The following is a 22833-nucleotide window of genomic DNA, read 5'->3' as shown; positions in this document are numbered from 1 at the left end:
AGCTAAACACTATCATGGTGCTGTAGAGCACAACTCAACTTGACATCATTTCAAGACATCTTCTTTAAATGAATTTTAGACTGTTATGATCATTTTATTCGGGGTTCTTCCGTTAAAATTGAAGAGTTTGTAAGATTAGGAACGTGTGTTTGGCCGTTATCAGAAATATTTGATCATCACAACGTAACTATAAATGTTTACACATTTGCATAAATTTGCATGCTCAAATTTCTATTTTATTGATAATGTTTTCATCATAGTTAAACAACTGAGCAATAGCACTATTATTCTAGCAAAACAAATATTATCTTTAAATTACTATATCTGAAGATGTTTAGCAACTGTTTTCAACCTTTTGCACTCTACATTAAGTATATCGGTTGCAAATATACCTCTTTTTATGCAAGTTATTTAATTTTTTGCTGGCTATAATATATATGTGTGAGTCGAGAACAACAAAAACACCGACTTTGACAATCCATTTAATTTATTAAAATATAGATATATGCCGGCGAACTGATTACAGTGCAATTATTGTCTAAGAAAAAAAAGCAACATCTTTTAGGAAAGACACATATATATTGTGTGACAATCATTTAATATGATTCTCAATAAAATATTCCCGTTAAGAATCAAGACTTGATACATGTACTTTAACGTTCTCCAAGTAACAACAAATAATAATTCAACAAATAAATTCAACAAGTTTCTTGCTTTCTGTTTTGTATGCATGTATAACGAGTCAACCGCAATTGAATTTTTTTTAATCGAATTTTTGCTTCGTCTTTTTAAATACACCAACACACAATCAAGAGTGTAAGCAAAGTTTATCAAAATCAGATTCAAGAAATTGAACAACACAAATCGATCCAAACATTTTAACTTTTAGCTTAAAATTTTGTGCAGAAAACATTACTTATCCTATGATAATAATTACTGATTAAGAAATGCTTATGTGCATGTATAAATATATTACAAAAGATAGTTTAATTTATTCTATTGAAGATCACAGACATAATCTATATGCGCGAATAGTTAATATAATGGGTACATTACTAAAAATATCCCTAATCATATTTCTATTCAACAAAAACGGCTTCCTTGAATTTCACCGTTGTATTATGGTGTTCATTTTCAGAATCAATGTAAGACTCTACAGCATAGTCATGTGGGGGATTGCTGTAATACCCATTGGAAATCACAGGACCAATTCCCTTTACAGTCATTCCAAATTCTTTGTTTATGTCTCTTGACGTGAAGGATTTCGCTTTATTTATTTTGGGAGGAGACTTCCTGTATAAAGTTTTACTAGATTCTCTGTTCGATTTTCTGCTGGTTAGAAGGCGATGTTCCAATTCCCTTGCTTCCGAGGTTTTTTGAGAACGCTTTGGTGGGAACGGTTTTTCTGAGGTGACATATCGACCTGGTACATGATACCAGGCAGATCGATGGTGGATGGTCCGGCTCATGTCACGTGGTGATCTAGCAATAAGACTGTCCAGTGTCGAGTTCGGTCCAGTTGTAACCGACTGGGTGTTACCTGGTGTAATTGCATGTGGACCTACAACACTCCGTCGCGAGTAACCACTTCTTAGACTCATTCGCGAATTTGAGCTATATCCGGTTATATGAGAGCTTTGGTTACTTTTAGCACTGTTTCCACGAAGCAGACTTCGTTCGTTGTGTCGAGACACGGACGACCTGGAACTCCCGGCACTGCTATATCGCTTGAACAATTTAACAGGGCCACTATCAGCGTGTTCAGCAAATTGAGCTCTTTTGGTTTCTTGTCCAACATTTAAACTGTCTGTTTGACGAATTTCATCTCCAAAGCTATCTATCTGAGGTTCTGCTTCTCTTGTTTCAACATCCCCTGATCTATCAACATCGTCGTCTACTTTTATTTCAACAGTCACTAGACGCTTTGTTTGATGCACTTCAGATGAAGGAGGGGATACTTTCAATTTTCGATCGATGTAATCTCGATGGAGCAATCTTGGACGATCCGCATCCATTAATAATTTCTCCGAAGCACTAAGATGGCTTACACTGCTATAACGACTCAGCGACTGTCCGTGTTCTTCTTTGTAACTAGAAGGTCGTGATCTCAATACGGAGTTTGAACTACGACTAGCACTTCTTGACTTTGACCTTTTATCAATGTTTGCGAGATCTTTCTCCCGCCACGAAAGTTTGCTAAAAGGCCTGTCTGTTGTCCGCGTGTCTGTTAATCTGGCCGGACCAAACTCGTATTTTCCCATTTTAAGAGAAATTTCCAGCTGGCTTAAATAATGTCGGACCGCCCTAGTGTCTATATGATCACCGCCTACAAAGATAAGTAAAAAAAAAATGATATTAAGCTGTTGATTTTTTAATAACGAACAAAAATGCTGTAAATTTCAGAATTACTGAAAAGACTGTGTATTTGTATTACATGTATCGAGAAATAGTTTTTCTTTTATCTGATATCGTTGCAAAACTGGTATATTTGCACAAATAAATTGCTCTTTTCCAAATTAATTCACTATAATGAAAGGGTAGACATGATCATATTCATTTAGCAAAAAAAAAATAATAATATGTCATTGTGTCATAAATATATGATATCGTACTTTGCATTCAAACATATAAGTGTGTAAAGAAATAATTCAAACAGCATCATCATCGTGAATGTTTCAATAAAACAAATCATCTTGGCTGAAACTCGAATACACGTGGCATATTTATCTAAAAATCTGTCCTTGGAGCTAACAGAATTGTTAAGCATGATTCTATTGAAATTAAAACTAAAGAAATGTTCATTTAATATGCTAAGCTCAGCACGAACAGTAAAAGAAGTAACAGAAGGCCATATGCATATCAAAGTATTTACTGTATGTCGATTCATATCGGTAAGGTGAAGCCAGACTTTTAAAACAAGAAGATAAGAAACAAAGATAAATTTGAAAACTAATCAATGTCAATTAAATCTATGTCACAAATGCGCCGACCTGGCCATAAAACTGAACCTCTGTGATAAGATCTAGAAAGGTGGTTTCCAAAAGAGTTTCAAATGATGTTGATGGATTCAAAATATGTATATGTAGGAGTTGTTTATCAATATGATTTAACTAATAATTTAATATGCATAAAGGGGGTTAACGTTCAATTATAATTTTACAAGAATTTCATCGGTTCTAATTAGTAATAAAAATACAAAGGTTAAAAGGAAATCTCATACTGAAATCAATTTTTATATATGCATTATTTTAACGATGATTCGTTAGTCCATACAGCTCCATTAACAACCTGACTTAATGTAACATTTCCCAAGACTTAGATTACAATTGTTGTTTCAAAATGGCCTTTTTTAAACACTTTAACATGTTGATTACATGAAAAAAATGCACATAAAATTATTTTCATCTAAACTACATAGTGACATATTTGGTAATCAATCTATGATATAAAATGCTTATGTGATAAACAAATACGAATTTTGACTTTTTCAAACTTGCAATTACTATTAAATCAATCCAATATTGTTTATATTTTCAAAGAATCATATCATTAAAAAAATCAAACATAAATTTACCATAGATTTACACATCAATTCAAGTATTACAATAACAGGAACAACAATAAGGGGTCCTACAGTTTCAATTTAAAGGTGTTCATAAACTCATTAAGATTTCACAATCAGCACTATCCCCAAGTTAAGATTACACATACACATACCTTGCAGCTTTAACACATTCTCCTGGATACGAGGGAGCAATTTCATGATAATAGTTTACAGTAGAGACACCAAAGAAATATGAAGGTACAATTCACAACCTAATAAATATCTCTACAACCCTCTTCTAATAATTTTGTATAACATCCTTAACGTTCATATATAAATTCAGCCAACTTAAACAGTCACTACGCGTTTAAAATCCATTCCTCATATTCTCCCGCTAACGGTTATGTCCATTGCGACCATCTATGACCCCTTAATGCTTTTTGGCAAATCTCAAGTGGTGTATGTCCCTCTAATCTGGCATTCTATCCACATAGAAACGCGAGTCCTTCTGCTTTATCCAAAGATTTCGATTTAAATGTTACTCCATGACTTAATCGGGCAAGATTAATTATTGGACGAACAAACCATTGACGGAGCCAACACAGTCAACTGTGTAGTAAAGGAGATCTTAGGGAGGGAATATAATGGTAAACTGATGAACATAAATATTTAAATTTCTATACAAGAAAGAACGCATAATGCATTGATCATGTAACGGGATACGTTAATTGTTCATTTGACAATACAACTGGAAATGAACGGTACAGACAAGTATGATATAAAGAAAGATGAGGGGGTAAGGTATTTAATTTGAAGGGAGGATTACGACGTAAAAAAGATTGGGAACTAATAAAAGTCAGGGGAAAAAAGAATCACTTTCAACTTTTCATCGGATCTTGCTACAGAAACATACACAATAAATCAATTCTGAATCAGTCTGAGTGCAAGTAAATACACTTTCTTTCTTTTCAAACATCAGACAGTAAACGTCGGACTTGTGAAATATGACGAATAATATCATTCACAAAAAATAAAAAATGATAATAAAACTCTTTAAAAACACAATATGCCTATTATTTATCAATGTTGATAAACAAACAGAACCATCGTTTAATAATTAACTATGCAGAAAAAAATAAAATGTCTCCCTCGCTGTGCTTACGAAAGATATGCAAAGCTTTATTTCCGATACAATATTTGAATAACCTATTATACTATATGTCTTTGATCCCAGTAACAAAGGGGTAATATACTGTAGATTCCTTTACGCGAAAATTAATTCCTCACTTTTAATTAGGAATTTACAGTACAATGTAGTTAATTTCATTTCTTTTCATGAATTTACTTGGTTTAATCTCCTCGAGTTGTCCCCTATAATGTCCTCACGATGGGTGCTCTCTTAAGTTTACAATTTCAATGTATTTCCTGCATATTTATGTATCTTTGGTGCAGGTTTAAGTAAACATTTCAAACTCATAAATCATACCTAAAGAGTCATCCAAATTGAAAATGTCACCCATATAAAGTATACTTCAACCGTTTAGATGATAAAATTGTCCCCACTATCACTCTTATTCTCCAATTTCAACTTACAGCCTAGAAAGCAATTTTAGCTGATATTTCTGAAAAGTTGACATGGATGACCTCGACATTATTACATCCAATTCTATTCGATTTTAAATTCTTTTCAATTTTGTAATTGAATTATGGGAAAATAAAAATGTTCTATCAAATGCAAGCTTAATAAACGTAAGCCAAGCTCTCTGGGGGGTTTCAGTTCTGACTTAAATTGTGTAGTGTTAATTATATAGCTTGTTTTTTTCTATTGAAAAACATATTCTTAACACACACATATATAGGTGTTTTGCGTATTGAAGAGATCATGAAATAAGACATGATAATTAACAGGCTTTTCTTTGACATTAACATGCACTTATACTCTACCTATTATCAGAGCGTTTCGTCTTAATCGATATCAGGATATCTAGAGATAATATCCTTATTATGTGATACTTATGCATTGCGTTGATCTTTGACATATCTTTGACAGATCGCGGTATTATTTACCAAACTGTTTAACATACCAAACGATTTCTTATAATCCAAATCAGAATCGTTGCATTCCCTTTGATCAGGATGTTCCTTTTTTCTCATTTTCAGACATGAAACGGGCGGCTTGGCAATAACTTCTTCATGTTTGTCTTGCTTATATTCTATAAAAGGTGTGATTCCTGTTGTGATATATTGCCCAGGTTCCGCAATTCTAACTCGTTTTACTTTCATATTTCTCCTCTTTCTCAATAAAACTGTTGTATAAATTGAAATCCAGCTCGTGGAAATGTACTTGAATAGAAGTGGAGAAAAAATCACAAAACTTAATCGCAAAACATATTTGCTGATCGATCGTACAGTTTATGATGTCGGACTAGAGGATTATCCATTAATCCCTAGACATTCTGCAGTAACAGTGGCATTATCCTCGCTTCTCGTGCATTTAATCCCAGTCACCATACGGTTAACTCTAACCTTCGGGTCAAAACTACTACCAAGCAGCCTTAAGGTATTTTCTTTATATTGTCACTCAGTGATTCAAACTTCCAAACAAATATTAAATAAATCTAGTTTATAACATCTCTCCAGGGATTGTTCTTTCGAATCTTTTATTTTTCGTAGAGCCAAGATTGCTACCTTTAATCCTGGCAATAACAAATAAGTCTACTCCATGAATGTACACTTTCGAAAGAAACCGAGAGCAAGTCTTGGGTTGTAGCGCAGTTATAACATATGTGAGGCATTCATTGTAACGACGGATTTAGAGCGGTTGTCAAAGAATACCCTGGACGTTGGTTTTTTGTTTGCAAACGACATCCATGTACAACCATCTTTAAACTCCGAGAACTTCAAACATATGTAGTGTACACTTTCACAATGGGACAACTACCGAGAATTTCACGCTGTATATCTCAGGTATCAAACAATCAATGAGAAATTGGGCAGCATTTAAATCCTTTTCTCCCTCTCTTAAACAAGGCTTTGTTTGGAAAATGTACGTATAAGTCCAATACATTTTTAAAATATAAAAGCCGAACATGGCAGTACTTTCTCAATTCATCTTTTGTTCGCTCTCCTATTTTAAAAGGGGGAAATCAGCGTTAGCTTAATAGAAAACCAAATATAACTTGCCATTAATGAGCCACGCTGATAATTTGCCTGTCCCGAGCAGTAACATGAGCAGTCCTATTAAAGTTTAATGTATTGATCCTCATGGATATCCCAGATAACTCTCTATACAATTTGAACTGCCAAAAAACAAACGAACGACGCGACATAATGAAAGCACAAATCAATGATGTTTTTACGTTGAGTAGAAAGTCAATTCTACGGAAATGTTTCTAATCACTGGACGATAAATAGTACCATGGTTTGGCAAAATCTACTCTGAGAGATGAAAAGAAACTGCAAGTGGCAAACTTCATACAAATGATCTTAAAAGTATAGCTTTGGCCGACATGGGTACAAATAACCAAGTTTTCAAAAAGTGAATAAACCTTTGAAGATAACCTGATGGATAATGAGTCTGTTATGTGATACATGTAAAGGAGATCTTTTTATTTTCTTTAAAGTAAAGTACATCAACTTTTTGGGGAACAAAAAAATTGCAGATTGTGATTAAGAATTTTCTCATACACGGAAATAGATGCGAAAACAAATATTTTTAATTGGGGATGTGTCTTGCATTACTCTAATTTTACAAGGAAACCATCAAGTCTTGCTTCACTGCTAATATTTGTAAGTTCCTTTATTCCTTCATTAAAACGTTTTCCTTTTGGGGTAAAATCAAAAGAATTCACAGAAGCGCGTTCTTATTATTCCATCATGACTCCATCAATCAAAATGAAAAAAAAAATAAAGGAAGTACTTACCTAGTTTGGTTGTCCTTATGTCTAGTGCTCTACGTAACAGCTGCACAGCTTCGCACTTTGCTGCATAGTTGATTTCCTCTTGTAGAAGTTTTCCTACAGAAAATTATTGCACAAATAAGTTTAAAAAAGTAAAAGGTGAAATCAAGCGGCACATACAAAAAACTGACATTCTTATCCACACACACAAATAAAATCTCCTAGACACTTGTTTGATCATAAACTGAATCAAATATGACAAGAAATAAATGATTTGCAAAGATACATCATTTGCATAACGTTATATACGGTATTCCATCAATGCTCTGTGTTTGGGTTTAAAAAGACACAGGTAAAAGTTTGTTACCTAGTTGAAACAGTGTATCCCCTACAGCGGGATGGTCCTTTCCCAGACAATCCTCTCTGATCTTAAGAACTTTTCTGTAAACGCCCTCCGAGCGACCTCTGTCAAACCTGCAAGATCAGTTTGTAAATGATTTTAAATGTCTGTACAGAATTTAACCTTTCTTTTTTAATTTTTTTTTCAGAACAATTCTCAGAATATTTATAAATATGATGCATATGCATGCATGTTTGTGCGTGTGTGTAATACGTTTCTTACCCGCGGTAGTTATCCGGGTTCCCCATGAGCTGAGCCAGCGCGAACAGGACTTCAGCGACCAAGGGATGGGATTTCCCAAACCACTGCTCCCTGATGTTTAGTGCCTGGCGAAGGCTGGACTCAGCCAAAATGAAGTCCTCTTGCTGCATTCTAAGGGTAAAATATCATTTATATAATGCATGCCTTATATAAACCGATACAACATTTTTGTTTGATTACATTTGAGAATATCAATCTTGGTTACAATGGACAGTCCAGACGATTTTAATCTTGATAAAGATAAAGATTTTTTATATATATATACAGGTATTTAGGTGTTTTAAATGAAATTTGAATGTTAAATTCAACAGTTCTTGAATGTAAAATTGTAATACCGCCTGACCTTAGGAGTCCTAGGTTGTACAAGATTGTTGCTTTGGCTGTCAGATTGCCGCTGGTTTCAACGGCATCACGTGCCTCTGTCAATAGATCTTCTGCACTCTCCACTAAACCTTCGTTCAACCGAAGACTGCCCAGATGGGAAAGAAGTTTACCTAATATGAAAGAAATAAACATAAATGTGCATGTGTACAGTAAAACTCATTTTCATGTTCTTGTGTGAAAACATGCTTTATACATACCCATTTATATTTTCCCTATTGCTTAAATGTTTTAAGACTACCTAACGTGGATATGTACATGTAAAGTTGATTCAAGTTTATTAGCACACAGTATAAGCCATCCATTCATTGATTTTGAATATTCTTTGTTAGTTATAAAGGAAATAAATATTATTTTTTTTTATATTATAACGGAATGACTATGATTTTTATACCCTTCAGGTTCTCTAGCTCTAGGAAGTTGAGTGAGGATTCCTCGTCTAGTTCCGACAGATCGGTGACGATCCTGAGAGATTTGGTAAAGTGTTTCTGTGAGAGCCCCGACTCTCCTCTCTGTTGACAGTACATTCCCAGGGCTTCTTGTACTCTGGCATGGATTAACATGTCATCGTGTTCAAGAGGGTAGCTCTAAGAGTCAAAGAAAGTTTGTAGTTATTTCTTGAAAAAAGCATCTTAAGTTAAAGTATTGATATGTCATTATAAGATTTTTTTTTAAAAAAGGATTATATGATTTACTGTGCAAAGTGTTTTGAATCCATATACAAACGACTCGGGCATAAAAAATGTAGAGGATTTCGATTTTTATAAATACTTAACGAAAACAAAATACCACATTCATATAGTTATACGGGTCTACGATATGTACATGCCGTTGTGTATAATTCATAAATACAAATGCCTAAAAACTAATGAGCTCTGTTATCTCCTCACGGCAAAAACAATTTACCACTTACTCTACAAATTATTTCAAGGATTTTTCGGGGGTTTTAAAGCAGAACTAATGGTATATTTTATCTAAAGCACAAGCATGAATTCTGTGTTCTGGGATGAATATGTGTATAAGCGTGGTATCTTGATTTTGCATTCATGCAATGCAACAAATTCCAAATAAAAAACCCATTGCTTACTCCATAAATCTGAAATTTTAAACATGGAATAAGTTAACGTAACAATTTTATACAACTTAAATAATTTCTAAAGTGAACGTGACATAAACAAATGAAATGTTAACCTTAATATTTTTATCAAAATAAAAATCAAATATAAAAGCAAAGTATAGGATGCACAGATTGTTAAATGTACAAGAAAAAACTGTTACTTTATACATGTTTTTTTCCATAATTCACAAACATATTATTACAATTTCTGAAAATATTGGGACCCTGTCATAACTCGTTATCAAACTATTCTTTTATATATGTGTTCTTTATGAATGAATCACAATGCATATTTTCTGTGTAAAAGGCTGTTTTGAATAACTCTTAATGGTGATAAAGAAAGAAATGTGTGTATGTTAATACATGTGAGCAAATAGCAATATCATAACACTTGAGTAGCATAACAATATGATAAAGGAAAATACAAGCAGTGAAACAATTTGCCTTTATTCATTAGCAAACAAGAAAAATTATCTCAAGTTTTAAAAACGTCCAAAGTTCATGTACATTAAGCTCAAAACTGTAGTTTCAAATTTTATTATTACCTTCACTAGCTTTTTGTTTAAGGCTGTCAAAACTTTCTCTGTTACATCTTCATGACCAAGATCTCTTAGGAAGTTTGCGATAAGCCAGGCGATCTTGATTGTGTTACACAATTCATGGGTCTGATACAACAATGGTGAATCAGCTCCTTGAAAAAAGAGAGATTTAAGAGCTCTTATAACAGACAAAATAGATGGACCTGACAACCACATTTGTGTCAAATAACAACTAATCAATAGAAACTTTGTGTATACTAGTATTAGAGTTTTTACCTGGAGTTTCAGCTTTTGTTTCTGTCAAAAACACAGCACTATTTTTATCCACTGGTCTTGATTTTCTACTCTCCTGGATAATTAAAAATCAAAATCAATGATACAGAATAAAAAAACAAAGATTTTCATGGATAAAAATTCATATCAAATTAATGTTATTAGTTTACTAACCTCCATATTTCAGTATGGAGCTGAGCATGAAAGCATTTAATCGGATCATAACTGACCTTTTCCTCATTGATTGGTTCTTCTATGACCGTCTCCTCCAGTCTATGCCGCTGGGGTGACCTGACCCCCATGCTGCTGGTTATGGATTCCTCGGTCACAGCAGACAGCTCCCTGTGGGGGGGATAGGTCACAATGGTGGGGACCACAATGTTCATGTTCTCTCTGGAGGACGCCACTGTCTCGTCCTCGTGAGATGAGATCTCGCTCGTAACACTATCCAGTTCTAGATCTTCTCCGTTCTGAATATACCACAATGATAATTAGTCTTATTACTATATCATGGAGTATGTCAATATAAATTGAAACTCTGTCAAGTTTCCAAGTGATTAATTTAAAGTTTTCATCAGTTCTCATTAACAATTTGGTAAATTTCATACAGTACTAGCTAGGATGATCAATTAACACTTAATCAAGGTGAAAATATGCAAAACAAAAGCACTTAGTTAATTTGGACATGTAAACTACAACCTAAGTATGACCAGCTTTTGCAGGTGTTTTTATACTTTGTACGTCCCTGGCTAATGCACAGTTTCAATGCATATATAGATCTGAAGTAATGCAATGTCAGAAATTCTGAAACTAAATGTATAGGCCAAGAGCGTGAAGCCTGCCAATGGCTGCCTAACCTGTTCTATGTAGATCTCCTCCCTCTCTTCCTCCATTATTCCAAGTCGTATCAGAAGTTTCTGGTACATGGTGCAAACATCCTTGCCCTCCTCCTTCACCAGTGACCAGAAAAAGGCCAGATCCAGCTTGTTTGAAGGGTTCTGTCTCTTGTCATCCAGAAAGCCTTCAATCATCCTATTTGGAAGCAAAAATGAGATGGGTAACTGCTTGGTTCTCTTAAAAAACCAATAGTGAGTACAGGTTAGGTTTATTTTAAGAAAATTTTAGACTCATGCCTATATACCAGACTTTCAAAAACATTTACTTTCAAAAAATCTTCTAATGAGACAGCAAAAATAATAACTGATAGATAGATTTGTAAATTACAATGGTTATGGTTGAAAAATTTGTTGAGATTTACTCTTTCAAAAGATAGCATAATAATTATACCATATCGCAGGACTTTTGTGCAATATTGTCTATGATATATTATACAAGTATTTTTGTGGAATTCTTTTGGCTGTTCCAAAAATAAATAACTTCCAAACTAGTACATCATATACAAAGCTGCAAATGAAGTAAAATTTTAAAAACCTGCAAAAAAAAAATCTAAGTGTCCATTTGAACCCAAATACCACATTGCCACAAATTCTGTTGTATGTTACATGAGCATGAACTTCCATTTCCACTTACAAGGGATCGTTGAGAACTTGCAGCAGAGTGTCTGTATCCCCTGACATCAGCAGTTGCCATGGCAACTCTTCAAGGACCCGCTGGCTGAATGGCTGTCTGAGGAAGTACTTAGCCAGTTGTTTGTGGAAGCGGTTCTTCTGCCCCTTCCACTCTTTCTCCGACTCACCAGTGGAGGCCACCTCTCCAGAACCACTGCCAGCCTTCAGGGAATCTGTTTGTACAGGAATAATGCATGGTTTATAATTTGCATGTAAAAGTCGTTTGAAATAACCTAAAAAGTACTAATTTACTGTAATATCATGCGATGAAAACTTTATACATGTACAAATTAATGAAATACATGTAGTTCTACTGTTTCTGTGTCACTAAAAAATTCAACACGGTTAAAAATTAAAAATCTATGGTAACTTTTCTATACACACTAGTACTTCTTGAACTGACAGAATCTTAGCATTTCAGCTTTTACAAGTGTCAAATTTGATTTGTTTGTTTACTTAATATATCAAATTAGCAAATAACTCAATACATGTATTGATAAGTATCTTTTTATTAATCAAAGCATACATTTGCAAATAAAACAGTGTTTTATGAAATGATTATGTGATTGCTGTGGGTAGAATGGGGACAAGTGTGACGTGATTTAAAGTGTCATTTAAAAAGTACAAAAAAAAATAGATACAATTACACTAAAACCTGAGATGAAAATTATAAAAAAGCAAAATTCTAATGCCTTTGATATTAAGAACAATTAAAATATTTAAACATATACTACACAATTATGTGTTTGACATAACAAGCATTGTGAAAATAAGCATACTAGAAATAAGGTACAAGATAGTAAAGTATGGGAACATGGGCAAATCAAGTACCAGCTATACATGTATAATACATGGGTATGCATGGACCAGTACATGTATAAAGCTGATTAAATAACTGTAGGACAATGTTGAGGAAATGAGACTCAGATAAAAAAACAAATTTGTATATATATATTGACATTCTGTGGTTCCAAAATAAGATTTGTCAGAAACGGTCTGCATATTATATGGGAGCAGAAATTCAAATTAAAAAATTGACATAATCACTATGGTCAAAATGCAGAATTAAAAAATGTCATTATTCAGTCATTAATATTTAGGCTAAAATATCTAAAAGCAGATGTACATCAGTTTTTTGGGGTTTTTTTAAATTGCTACTAGTTCACCAAATGCAATCATCTTTTATTAATATATCAAGATTATTCCCATCTCATTTTTAGCAGATTGAAATAAATTGGGTATAAATTGGGGATAGAATTTCAAAGGTCTATTTCAGTGGGTCACAATATCATTAGTACTGGCAGGAAAAAAAGTTAATACAAAAGCTGGCATTATCAAAATAAGATATTAATAATTAATCAATGAATCACACAATAATTAGGGCATTAGGTCAAAGGTCAACCTACTGAGTACTGCCGTTTTACGGCGTGGACTAACATCCTTTTTGGTCGCACCTCCTAAAATCACATTTCAAGGTCAGAAAACATAAAGCTGATATAAAATACTCTGACACAAGTACAAGTTTACTGAACTTCATAGCAATTTAATGTATTCAAATAAATTAATGACCATTTCAAAGCTATACAACTTTTAACTTTTTCATCCATTTTGTTTGTATGTCTTTCTATATATTATGGTTAAAAAAAATTTACTTTTATGAAAATTGTGCCTGTATCAACTACATGTTTTTAAATATAATAAATTAAAGTTTGATGAGAAATATGGTTCTGTTTGCTTGCAAACATTACTTTAAACATTTAAAATTGAAAGAAAGGTAACAAACTATTATATATTTAACAATGGACATTAATACACATATTGATGTACTAGCTCAGTGCAAAAAAAAAAAGAGGAATGATTCATGCAGTTATGGATCTGGAGCAGGTTATGCATTTAATTCATTTTCTTGGCATTCCATTACTTAACATCTATTCCAATCTTAGGAATAATAATTTACACTGCATGGTTACAATAAAAAATTAACATCAGTTCCATAAGAACAAAACAAACATGCAATGAAAACAGCTTCTTTTTGCAGTGGATGTCTTACCATGCATGCACTCAGACATTAGCATGGCCATGATTATAAAACAGGGATTAGGGAAGGTTTGCTGATTAACCTACCAAAAAACACTCTCTATACAAAGATCAGAAATTCTATATTCATTCTGGGACAAGATCTAAAACAAAAACACAAAACTAAAGCTAAGCAAATCTAATGTCCTTTTCAAAGTTTGTAGAAATTTAAATCAATTATTTGAGAGTATACTCTCCCCCGATTGGAGTGCTATTGTACGTAACTTAACTTTTATATAATTTAAAATGTACAATCATGGTTCCCTGAGAATTACTTCAATTTTTATATGAGAGAGCACATTTTGACTATACTTACGCAGTAGAACATATTCCACAATTTCTTTCAGGTGCTGGTGAGAGAACTGTATCTGTCCGCTGGGCAGCTCATACACCCAGTCCCTGAAGCAGGTACAGAACTGGAGCCACTGGAAGTTCCTGACCTCCTTGCTGTTCCTGTATCCCAGGCCCCTCAGCAGGGTGAAGATATCCCCCTGGGACAGGCCGGTCCTGGACACGGCTAGCAGACGTAGAGTATCAGGGATCCAGCCTTCCAGTTCTGTCAAAATTGGTAATTCTCAGTTTCAGTACACTTGCACTTGTAGGCATTAACTTCTATTTTATTTTTAATGTACAATGTATCATGTTCAAGTAATCAGATAATATAATTTAAGCTACATGCAGCTGTTACTATTCTTTCATATTTCTTAACCTCATGCTAACAAAATTGTGTATTTGTTTTTGGTTTTGTTTTTTTTTATAAAGATAAAACCATTTTTGTAGATCATACATGTATATGAATTGTTTTTTTAGCAAAATCTTTTACTGTCTTTTTATTGTAAATGTATCATATCACTTGCACCTCTGATTGTACATTGTCTTGAAGGTAAAATCTCTACTTCACTTATTTTAATGTGCATGTATCATATCATCCACACTTTTGTCTTACCTAACTGATCTTCATCATCCACTTCACCATAGAGATTCTCTTTGGTCCAACTCATTTCCCGGGACCATCGCTGAAAACACCGAAGACAGTAGTCTCTCAGGGAAGATATTTTCTCCCCAAGCTCTTCCAAATAGTCAAACAGTCCCATATAGACACTAAAGCAGCACATTTCTCCTGCCAACAGAGACATAAAGAGTGGCTTATGGGACAATTTTATATCATGGACTTGTTGGATGTTTTCTTCATTCAGGTGGTCGAAATGCTGAAGCATGGCATCTTCCAGGAAAGCTGTCCGTATCTTTGGAGTATTGAATGACGGAACAGTGTGCATAACTGTGTCTTTCCTTGTTGACAGAGAATGGTAGGTGAGATCTGAGCGACAGGATGTAAAAATAAGTCTACAGTGGGGAGGTAGAGGGAAGGGCAGCCACTTTAATTCTTTAACCTACAAAGAAGAAAAACCATCAGATAATGCCACTGCTGTAACCATTCTGACCCTCAAGATCAAAGTACTGAGAGTATTGACGGTGATTAGGGTCATGAAAGCTTACTTGTCTGATGGTCAGTCCGAGGGTGTTGCCGATCTCATCGAGTCCATCAATGACAATGACAACAGGACCCAGAGAGAGAGCAGCCACAAATGCCTGACACACTTCCTGAAATGTCCAGGGCTGATCCTCCTCTGTCATTCCATCCTCTGAGGAAGAGCACTCAACTGCAAAATTAACAATGATAAAGATTTTAATATACATACAGTATTTCATTCAAATAAAATGAAAAACAGTAAGTAAATTTGCTATTAAATTCATACATGTAATATATCTGTTAAAGTCCATAAACTGAATTTAAAACAGTGTTCTAATAGTCCAGTAACAAGGTTCTTGTAAGAGTACCTTGTATGTATAATAATCTGTTTATAGGTGAATCACAAGATTAATATCATATTTAAAATTGGCAAATAAACGCAAAAAAAACCAAACCCAAATGATAACTGAGAAGAAAAAGTTACACTGTATATCAAAAATTTGGAAATGATACCCTAGCCTCAAAACACACTAAAATTTAGGATAAGATTAATTTACTTGGTCTTAGGTATTCTTCTCTAAGTTCTTTGATACAGTGTCTGAGGAATACAGAGATGTCAGCAGATCTCCCACTGCAGCCCACATACTGACATATGACCTTGACCTCTGGGTTTTCGGCCTTGAACTTCTGGATCCAATTGCTGATCAGTGTGCTTTTTCCACTTCCTCTGTCGCCATTGACAACCATAATTGACTTGTAGCGGGCTTCCACAGCTTCCCTACAAATCAACAAATAATTTGAATCTTATTTTTCACATACACAATGATTTCAATTACTTTCTATGTATTCTATAAAAGCTAATTCCTTATACAACAGATCTTGTAAAAATCACAGAAAAATGCAAAAGCAGTATTATACATGTATCATTGTATATACTGGTAGTTATAATGTTAAGTGATTTGAAAGAGGTGTACTTTGTATCACAATTTTTTTTTAAATATATTACAAGTATGTTGTTGGTATGTTAACTGTGTATATTCTAAACAATATAACTTGCATTAAAAATCAATCACAAGAAATTACTTCTTTTTCAGCAAATTCAGAATTGAATAGGGTTTATCCACCATTTTTTCTTCTATTTCATAGACATTTTCATCCAACACCTCCAGGGCAAATGATGTCATTGTCTGTTTTAACTGATTTAAATCAGTAGACGTCACAAAAACATGTCGTCTGCTGTCTGCAAACACTTCATTGGCAACCCACTCACAGTATTCCTCTGATTCTAGAAAAAGAAAAAAAAAACATTCCTACATGTCCTTTGATAATTTAATGATGATTTTTCTATAAACGTACATCATGTATTATTGATTGAAGAATTTGATCTGATTAGATGGCATGAACATTACATTATATATCTAAGTTGGAAGTTAAGGGAACCAACTAAGAGAAAAGAAGAAATGATATTATTATAAGAGATCAACCATTTCCGCATCAACAATTCTAACATGAATTTGCTAATATTGATGATTATTAAAACCTTTTAGGCTACAAACATATTGTTGGAATGTTTATGCAAAGATAGTTTTATCAAAATGTCTTCAGCCCTTAAGGAATATTTTCCAAATTAACATCAATGACAAAACTTGGATAGGAATATCGTCACCGCCAAAAGCTTTTATAATGTCAACATTGCATGGGGATTAATTCGCTCCTCTTATTTTCTTTTAACCTCATAGGATCAATTAATCAATTTTTATCGATCTGATTGTGTTTTATTTTCATTAAGACTTGCTACTTTTTCCCTTGATCTATCAGAGTATAGCACTTCTAAAGGTCTACAAGCTAAAGGCTATTAAATAATGTGTTACAAAACACTGTGCTGATTAAAGAGGAATTTAGCAGGACAATCTTTCTCAAAACATTAAAAGACAGAGCATAGATCACATTGATTTTCCTCAATCGGAAGTAATCCCTTCAAGCTCATAACAAAGCACTTAAGTTGTTATATACACACTTAATGAGATCATGAGGCACTTACAATGAACACTTGGAGGAGAGGGGCTCATAAATCAGGCCCACTTTAAGCTGGGCAGTTATCAGCCATCATAACTGGCCCAAAAGTGAGAATTTATGAGAGTTTATTGACATGTATCTCCAATATCTGTGATATAAAACCTCTATGCTGCATTTTTATGAGTTTGAAATATTTGGATTACTCTTGTGTCTGTTTTATCTGATATCCAAAATGTACCTGTGTTTTAAAAACATGAGGATTTATCTGATTCAAATTTATTTATTACCTGCAATAGCCATGTTTATACTTTTGTCTCCAGGTTTCAAAGATTTGTTTGACTTTTTTTTTTTAATGGGAAAAAGGGGGTGTATTAAACTGTTTATATTTTAAGTTTCTTTTATTAATTTTAAGTTATTTAATTGATATTTTGTCACTAAACCATTACTTGTATCTACATGTAATTCAGATAAAAATCTTACCCAGGGTGGAAAGTGGATGTTCTAATGCAGGGTACACAATATCAATGACTGCTGTCCAGTCCTTTATAACATGTCTACCTAATTCTTCATTGGTCCTGTAATATTTCACAGGAAGAGCTTTCTTAACTATTCTCTGCTTCAAGTCTCGAATACTCAGGTCAGCATACTCATTTTCAGGTAAATGGACTTTGCTGAGTTTAATTCTCCTCTCTTCTGAAAGATGTCCAAACTTCACATCCAAATGTTCCGGTTGCCTAAAATAGAAATGGCAGTATCGATTGTCACAGAGAAATGCCGCCTGAATTATCTCTAACTCTGTAAAACTAGTGTTCTGATGGCTTTCTTGTAGCACCCAAGTGTATCCAGCTGAAGCAGCCATTAGATAATTTTTATCCATCCAATCCATATCATCAAGATCTTCCACATTTCTAATTTTTTTCTGGAGAGGAGGTTTCTCCATATATCGATAAGGTCCATAACTCTCTCCCAGAAGACATATGAAGAAAGGAGAACTCTTGGATATGTAGTCCAAGTTCAGTTTTAATAAGTTCCCTGATGCCGCTTCATCCCCATTGGGATTCCATCGGATATCATAAGGCAGGAAGTTGCCGCCTCGTAACTTGCACAGTTTGTGAATTTCAGGGAAAATTTCCCTCAGTAGGAAATCCTTCTCCTCATTAAAGTCTTCAGGAGTGGAACAAACAAACGGTCGAATCGGTTTGCGTAATTGATATTTTTGATCAATTTCTGTTGCTTGGGCTTCTTCATCCTCATCTTCGAAGAAATTGTCCAACTTCATCTTAATCTGGTGGTATAATCAGGGAGAAAACTATAACCTTTAAGCTTTGATCAACTGGCCCATAGAACAGCAAAAGTCTAGGTATTCTTCATTTCTTTTCATGATCTTTAACAGCTAGTACAGTAACATCCTCTGCACAGTGAAAGCCAACATCTGTGAATTTAACAGAAATTTTATGTATATATATATATAGCCTCTTCGATCACAGTGACATATTTAGATTAAACCAGGTATTTAACGGTACATTATTGATATCTGACTTGCCTTGTTCAAAATTTGCATATTATGCTAATAATAAAGTATTTAAGCATAATCTGCAAATTGATAACAAACATGGTCCTACTTATTGCATGCTTATACAAAACAACCTGCAAATGAAAACAATCCAAATTCCCTGTGAACACGCACTTGCAATCCTAAACAACTGCACCCACTAAAAGAAAACTTATACATTAAAACTCTATAGTCTTAAAATATTGCATGATTTAATGACTATAGATTTTTAAAAGCATTAGCTTTAAAAAAAAAAGAAGACAAACAGATAACATGGAATTGTTCAAAACTTTTTTAAAGAAAAATAAACTTTCGGGAAAATAAAAAAAAAGAACATTTACAAAAATTCAATAGCACTCGATATACTGTTTGGCTTCTCTGAGTAACGACTCATAAATAATGTACTTGAAAGCAAATATTTATCAGAGACCCTGAGAGACCCAGCACAGTTTGGTCTGCATGCAGCAAAAAAAAAAGGAGGGACGTAGTACTGTTTCCTGGGTGTCTGTTGAATTAAAGAATTCTTTCGATCTCTCATTGTTAGTGCAGCGACTTCAAAGTCTCTACGTTCTACGTCCTCGGTGTGGGTCTCTCCTTTTTCTATTTATCTGACTTTTATCAATTTATCATATATTATCTTTGACAGAGTGTCACCAAAACCTCCAACTTTCAATGGGAGAAATATGGAAATTTAATTTTGACACATATCTGTAATGTTTAAACCGGCTCGGCCATATTATTTGGTTATTGATAGATAGCTAGTTTTACATGCACTTATTGTATTAACAAAAAGTTAATGCTACACTTTCATGAGAGGGATTGTAATATATTAAATTTTGACGTATCTAAGTTTTTAATTAGACTTTTATTTTATATAGGACTTTATGAATCTATTTTCAATTTTGCAATCATCAGCATTTAATTGTGTGGCCTCTGTGGTTACCTCTCACTCCATGAAGTAAATTGTATCTTCTAAAAATCATGAAGGATGTTGTTTATTTAGGATCCATAAAACAAATGCATGAAATTATGCGTAAACATTTACCTGCATGTGGAAAAAATTGCAACCCAGAAAATTTGTCTCCATGCATGAATATAAATAATTATACAGTATTAAAAAAATATTTCAGTACAGATTTATTATTATGTGTAAATGCAAATGTAAAAATAATGAAATCTTAAAAAGTTTTCATCGGGGATAAAGTAAGTAAGCATTTACATGTATGCACTGCACTTGCAATGTCAACTTCAATGCCAGTGGGAAACCAAATGTGCAGGTTTTAAATCTAATGTACACAAGCATGTATGCACAAACATTTATCTCTTTATGTTAAATCATTTCTTGAACACACTTTCTTTCCCGTTTTGTACAAGCTAATTGAATCTTTCAAACATCATTTGATTTTGTTAGGTTGTACATGTAAAAGCTTACATGTCCAGTAAATAAATTAACCTTATAACAAACGTTAAAAATTCAATATTTTTCCTCAGTGCATTAGATATAAGAAAGGATAAGAATTTTCTAAACATTTCAGCAGCATTATTTACGACTTATCACCAGTGTACTCTGCAGCACTTAAGTCCTTTCAAATTTCAAAACCCATTTAGATAATTTGATTTCCTAATGGAAAGTAAAGACATTTAACTCTATAGAATTAATAAGTAGGTATAGAAATGAATGGCATCTAAATTTTGAGGGGGTTTTTTCATGCATTTTCTTTATGCCTTTTATTGTAACAAAACAATATCTCTATAGGAAAATTCAAGTTGATAAGTTGTTAAACCCAATTTGCCTGTAGAGCTTTTAAATTATAATGATAGTGTTTCAGTGACACAATTAAGGGTTAAGATTTTAAATAAATATAGGATTTGGAATACAAACAACAAATACAAAACATACTGGTATATAATAATATTCTAAAAAAAAATTAATTGATTGAACTTCAATCGAGGCCGGTACTTCAATCGAGGTAATTTTTAAGACTTAATTAAATGTCAGCTATCATAAAATAAAATCTGTTCTCAATTAAAGTGCTATCTGTAATTCAACTGTGTAATGAATAAAACACTATTTTACTAACTTAGAATACCAGAACCAATAGTTATAAATCCAATATTTTGTATCCGAATTTCAGAGATATTCCTGAAGATTATTTTAAACCTGGGAAGCTATGTTTAAAATAAAATGATAACATGGATTATTTAAAATCAATAGAGTACACAAAAAGAATTCAATGTTATCTCAATAAAGTTAACACAAATTAAGGACCCACATCAAGTGCTTGACACATCGGCTGCCAGAAATTTTCATGACCCCGAGTAAATGCTGCCGTTTAATTCTATGTCAACAACTTTGATAGGGTTTCATGCCTTTGTAATCATCTGATAAACTTTTTTTCGATCCAAAATTAAACATGTTTAACAGACAAATAAAGTGGGTTTGTTGAACTGAGATAAATAGAGCATTTGGAAATCTTCCGAAATATAAACTCAAACCTGTTCCTCTTTAAAAAGTATGACCTTACAGAAGCCAAGTGACTTTAAAGAGAAAGTTGTACAGCTATTAAAGCAGCTATATACAGAGTTGGCAAAATGTGACAGATTGCAGGCAATCCCTGGTAGTTTTTGTGAATGTCTGGTAAAAGTTAATAAAAACTCCGCCGGACATAGTGTCAAAAAAGAACACTCTTCAGACTGAGTTGGCTTATTGAGCAATAAATATAATATTCACATTTTTAATGTGTATTATTTTTAGTCTAGTTACTTGGCTGGCAAATTTTCAATAATTCCTGGGCATTTTGAAAATTCGTAGGACACTCGAGCTGTTCAATAGATTTTTAGGCTATTTCACCATCTCTGTATTATACTAAATATGTAGCATCTTAAATGATAAATAAAACTTCAACAATGATTCATATTCTGAGTATATGTCCACTTTTTTAAAAAATGTTATAGCAGTATGCCTGATAGATAATCGTAACTCCAAATTTACACCTCCATCTAATATCATGCAATAAGCTTTTAAAATGTAGGTACAATAAACATGTATATATAATAGTACATATACATGTTACTGCTAAGTAAATGTATTACAATTCTATATATTGTACACATGCAATATATTGTTCATTTATATGCATGGCTCACTGCATACCTATGTCTTGTTACATTTTTTTGTATGCAATCTGTATATATAGTCTCTCTCTCTCTCTCTCTCTCTCTCTCTCTCTCTCTCTCTCTCTCTCTCTCTCTCTCTCTCAATCTCTCTCTCTCTTCAGGTTTTGTCAATGTTTAACATAGTCTTACGGTTGAATAAATAATATACTTTCAAAAATTTTACAATGTGAACGTGTATTACCTCTAGTAGAATTTCAATTAATATAAACCGGTATCGAGAAAATATGCTTAGTGTAAGAGTTAGCTCCCTCTAAGAAGCATTTTCATGAAAAATATGGAATATTCACAAAAAGAAGGGGTAATGATGAGTAAAATTTCTCACATATCTTCTTTCACTCACCTTTAGTAAGATATGTTCGTCTTGAAGAGATTGATAAACTCCTTTTTATTTACACAATTGTAAACAAGTGAAAACATCGCTTTCTTTCGCACCATCTCCATGTAAACTAAAAATTTCCGGAAGGAAGTGCGAGAAATCACAACTTCTATTTTTGTAAACCGGAAATGCAAGAGGCCCTGATCTAGTAATTTTTATTAGCCAATCAAAAAAAGCCAAGTT

At 33.3% G+C, this 22833-nt stretch overlaps 1 protein-coding gene across 2 annotated transcripts; it reads right to left on the bottom strand.

The window, feature by feature from the left end:
- Window positions 1-466: 466 nt before the first annotated feature.
- Window positions 467-22762, bottom strand: LOC128161276 (uncharacterized). 2 transcript variants are annotated; one of them, XM_052824529.1, is made up of 19 exons: window positions 22615-22762; window positions 18026-18977; window positions 16613-16814; window positions 16087-16307; window positions 15556-15719; window positions 15005-15449; window positions 14375-14614; window positions 13389-13439; window positions 11945-12155; window positions 11272-11446; window positions 10645-10884; window positions 10418-10490; window positions 10148-10293; window positions 8880-9072; window positions 8448-8598; window positions 8066-8215; window positions 7811-7917; window positions 7468-7560; window positions 467-2326 (listed from the first exon to the last, which is right to left on the bottom strand). In XM_052824529.1, exons 2-19 carry the CDS (start codon window positions 18822-18824, stop codon window positions 1080-1082), a joined length of 4908 nt encoding a protein of 1635 aa, XP_052680489.1. In that variant the 5' UTR covers window positions 18825-18977; window positions 22615-22762; the 3' UTR covers window positions 467-1079. The 2 variants fall into 2 exon arrangements, with proteins under 2 accessions (XP_052680489.1, XP_052680490.1); XM_052824530.1 differs by lacking the exon at window positions 13389-13439.
- Between the last annotated feature and the right edge of the window lie 71 nt (window positions 22763-22833).

The sequence above is a fragment of the Crassostrea angulata genome, chromosome 8 (assembly GCF_025612915.1).
Source record: "Crassostrea angulata isolate pt1a10 chromosome 8, ASM2561291v2, whole genome shotgun sequence".
Lineage (NCBI taxonomy): Eukaryota > Metazoa > Mollusca > Bivalvia > Ostreida > Ostreidae > Magallana > Magallana angulata.
This window is presented reverse-complemented; position numbering and strand designations above follow the sequence as displayed.

Bases quoted from the DNA above. Each gene is read 5' to 3' on its own strand.
- LOC128161276 (XM_052824529.1), bottom strand. From the start codon at position 18,824: ATGAAGTTGGACAATTTCTTCGAAGATGAGGATGAAGAAGCCCAAGCA. The intron at 12,156-13,388 runs GTAGGTTGACCT...CTGTACAAACAG, and splicing joins CCGTAAAACGGCAGTACTCA to ATTCCCTGAAGGCTGGCAGT. The intron at 7,918-8,065 runs GTAAGAAACGTA...CTGATCTTGCAG, and splicing joins AACCCGGATAACTACCGCGG to GTTTGACAGAGGTCGCTCGG.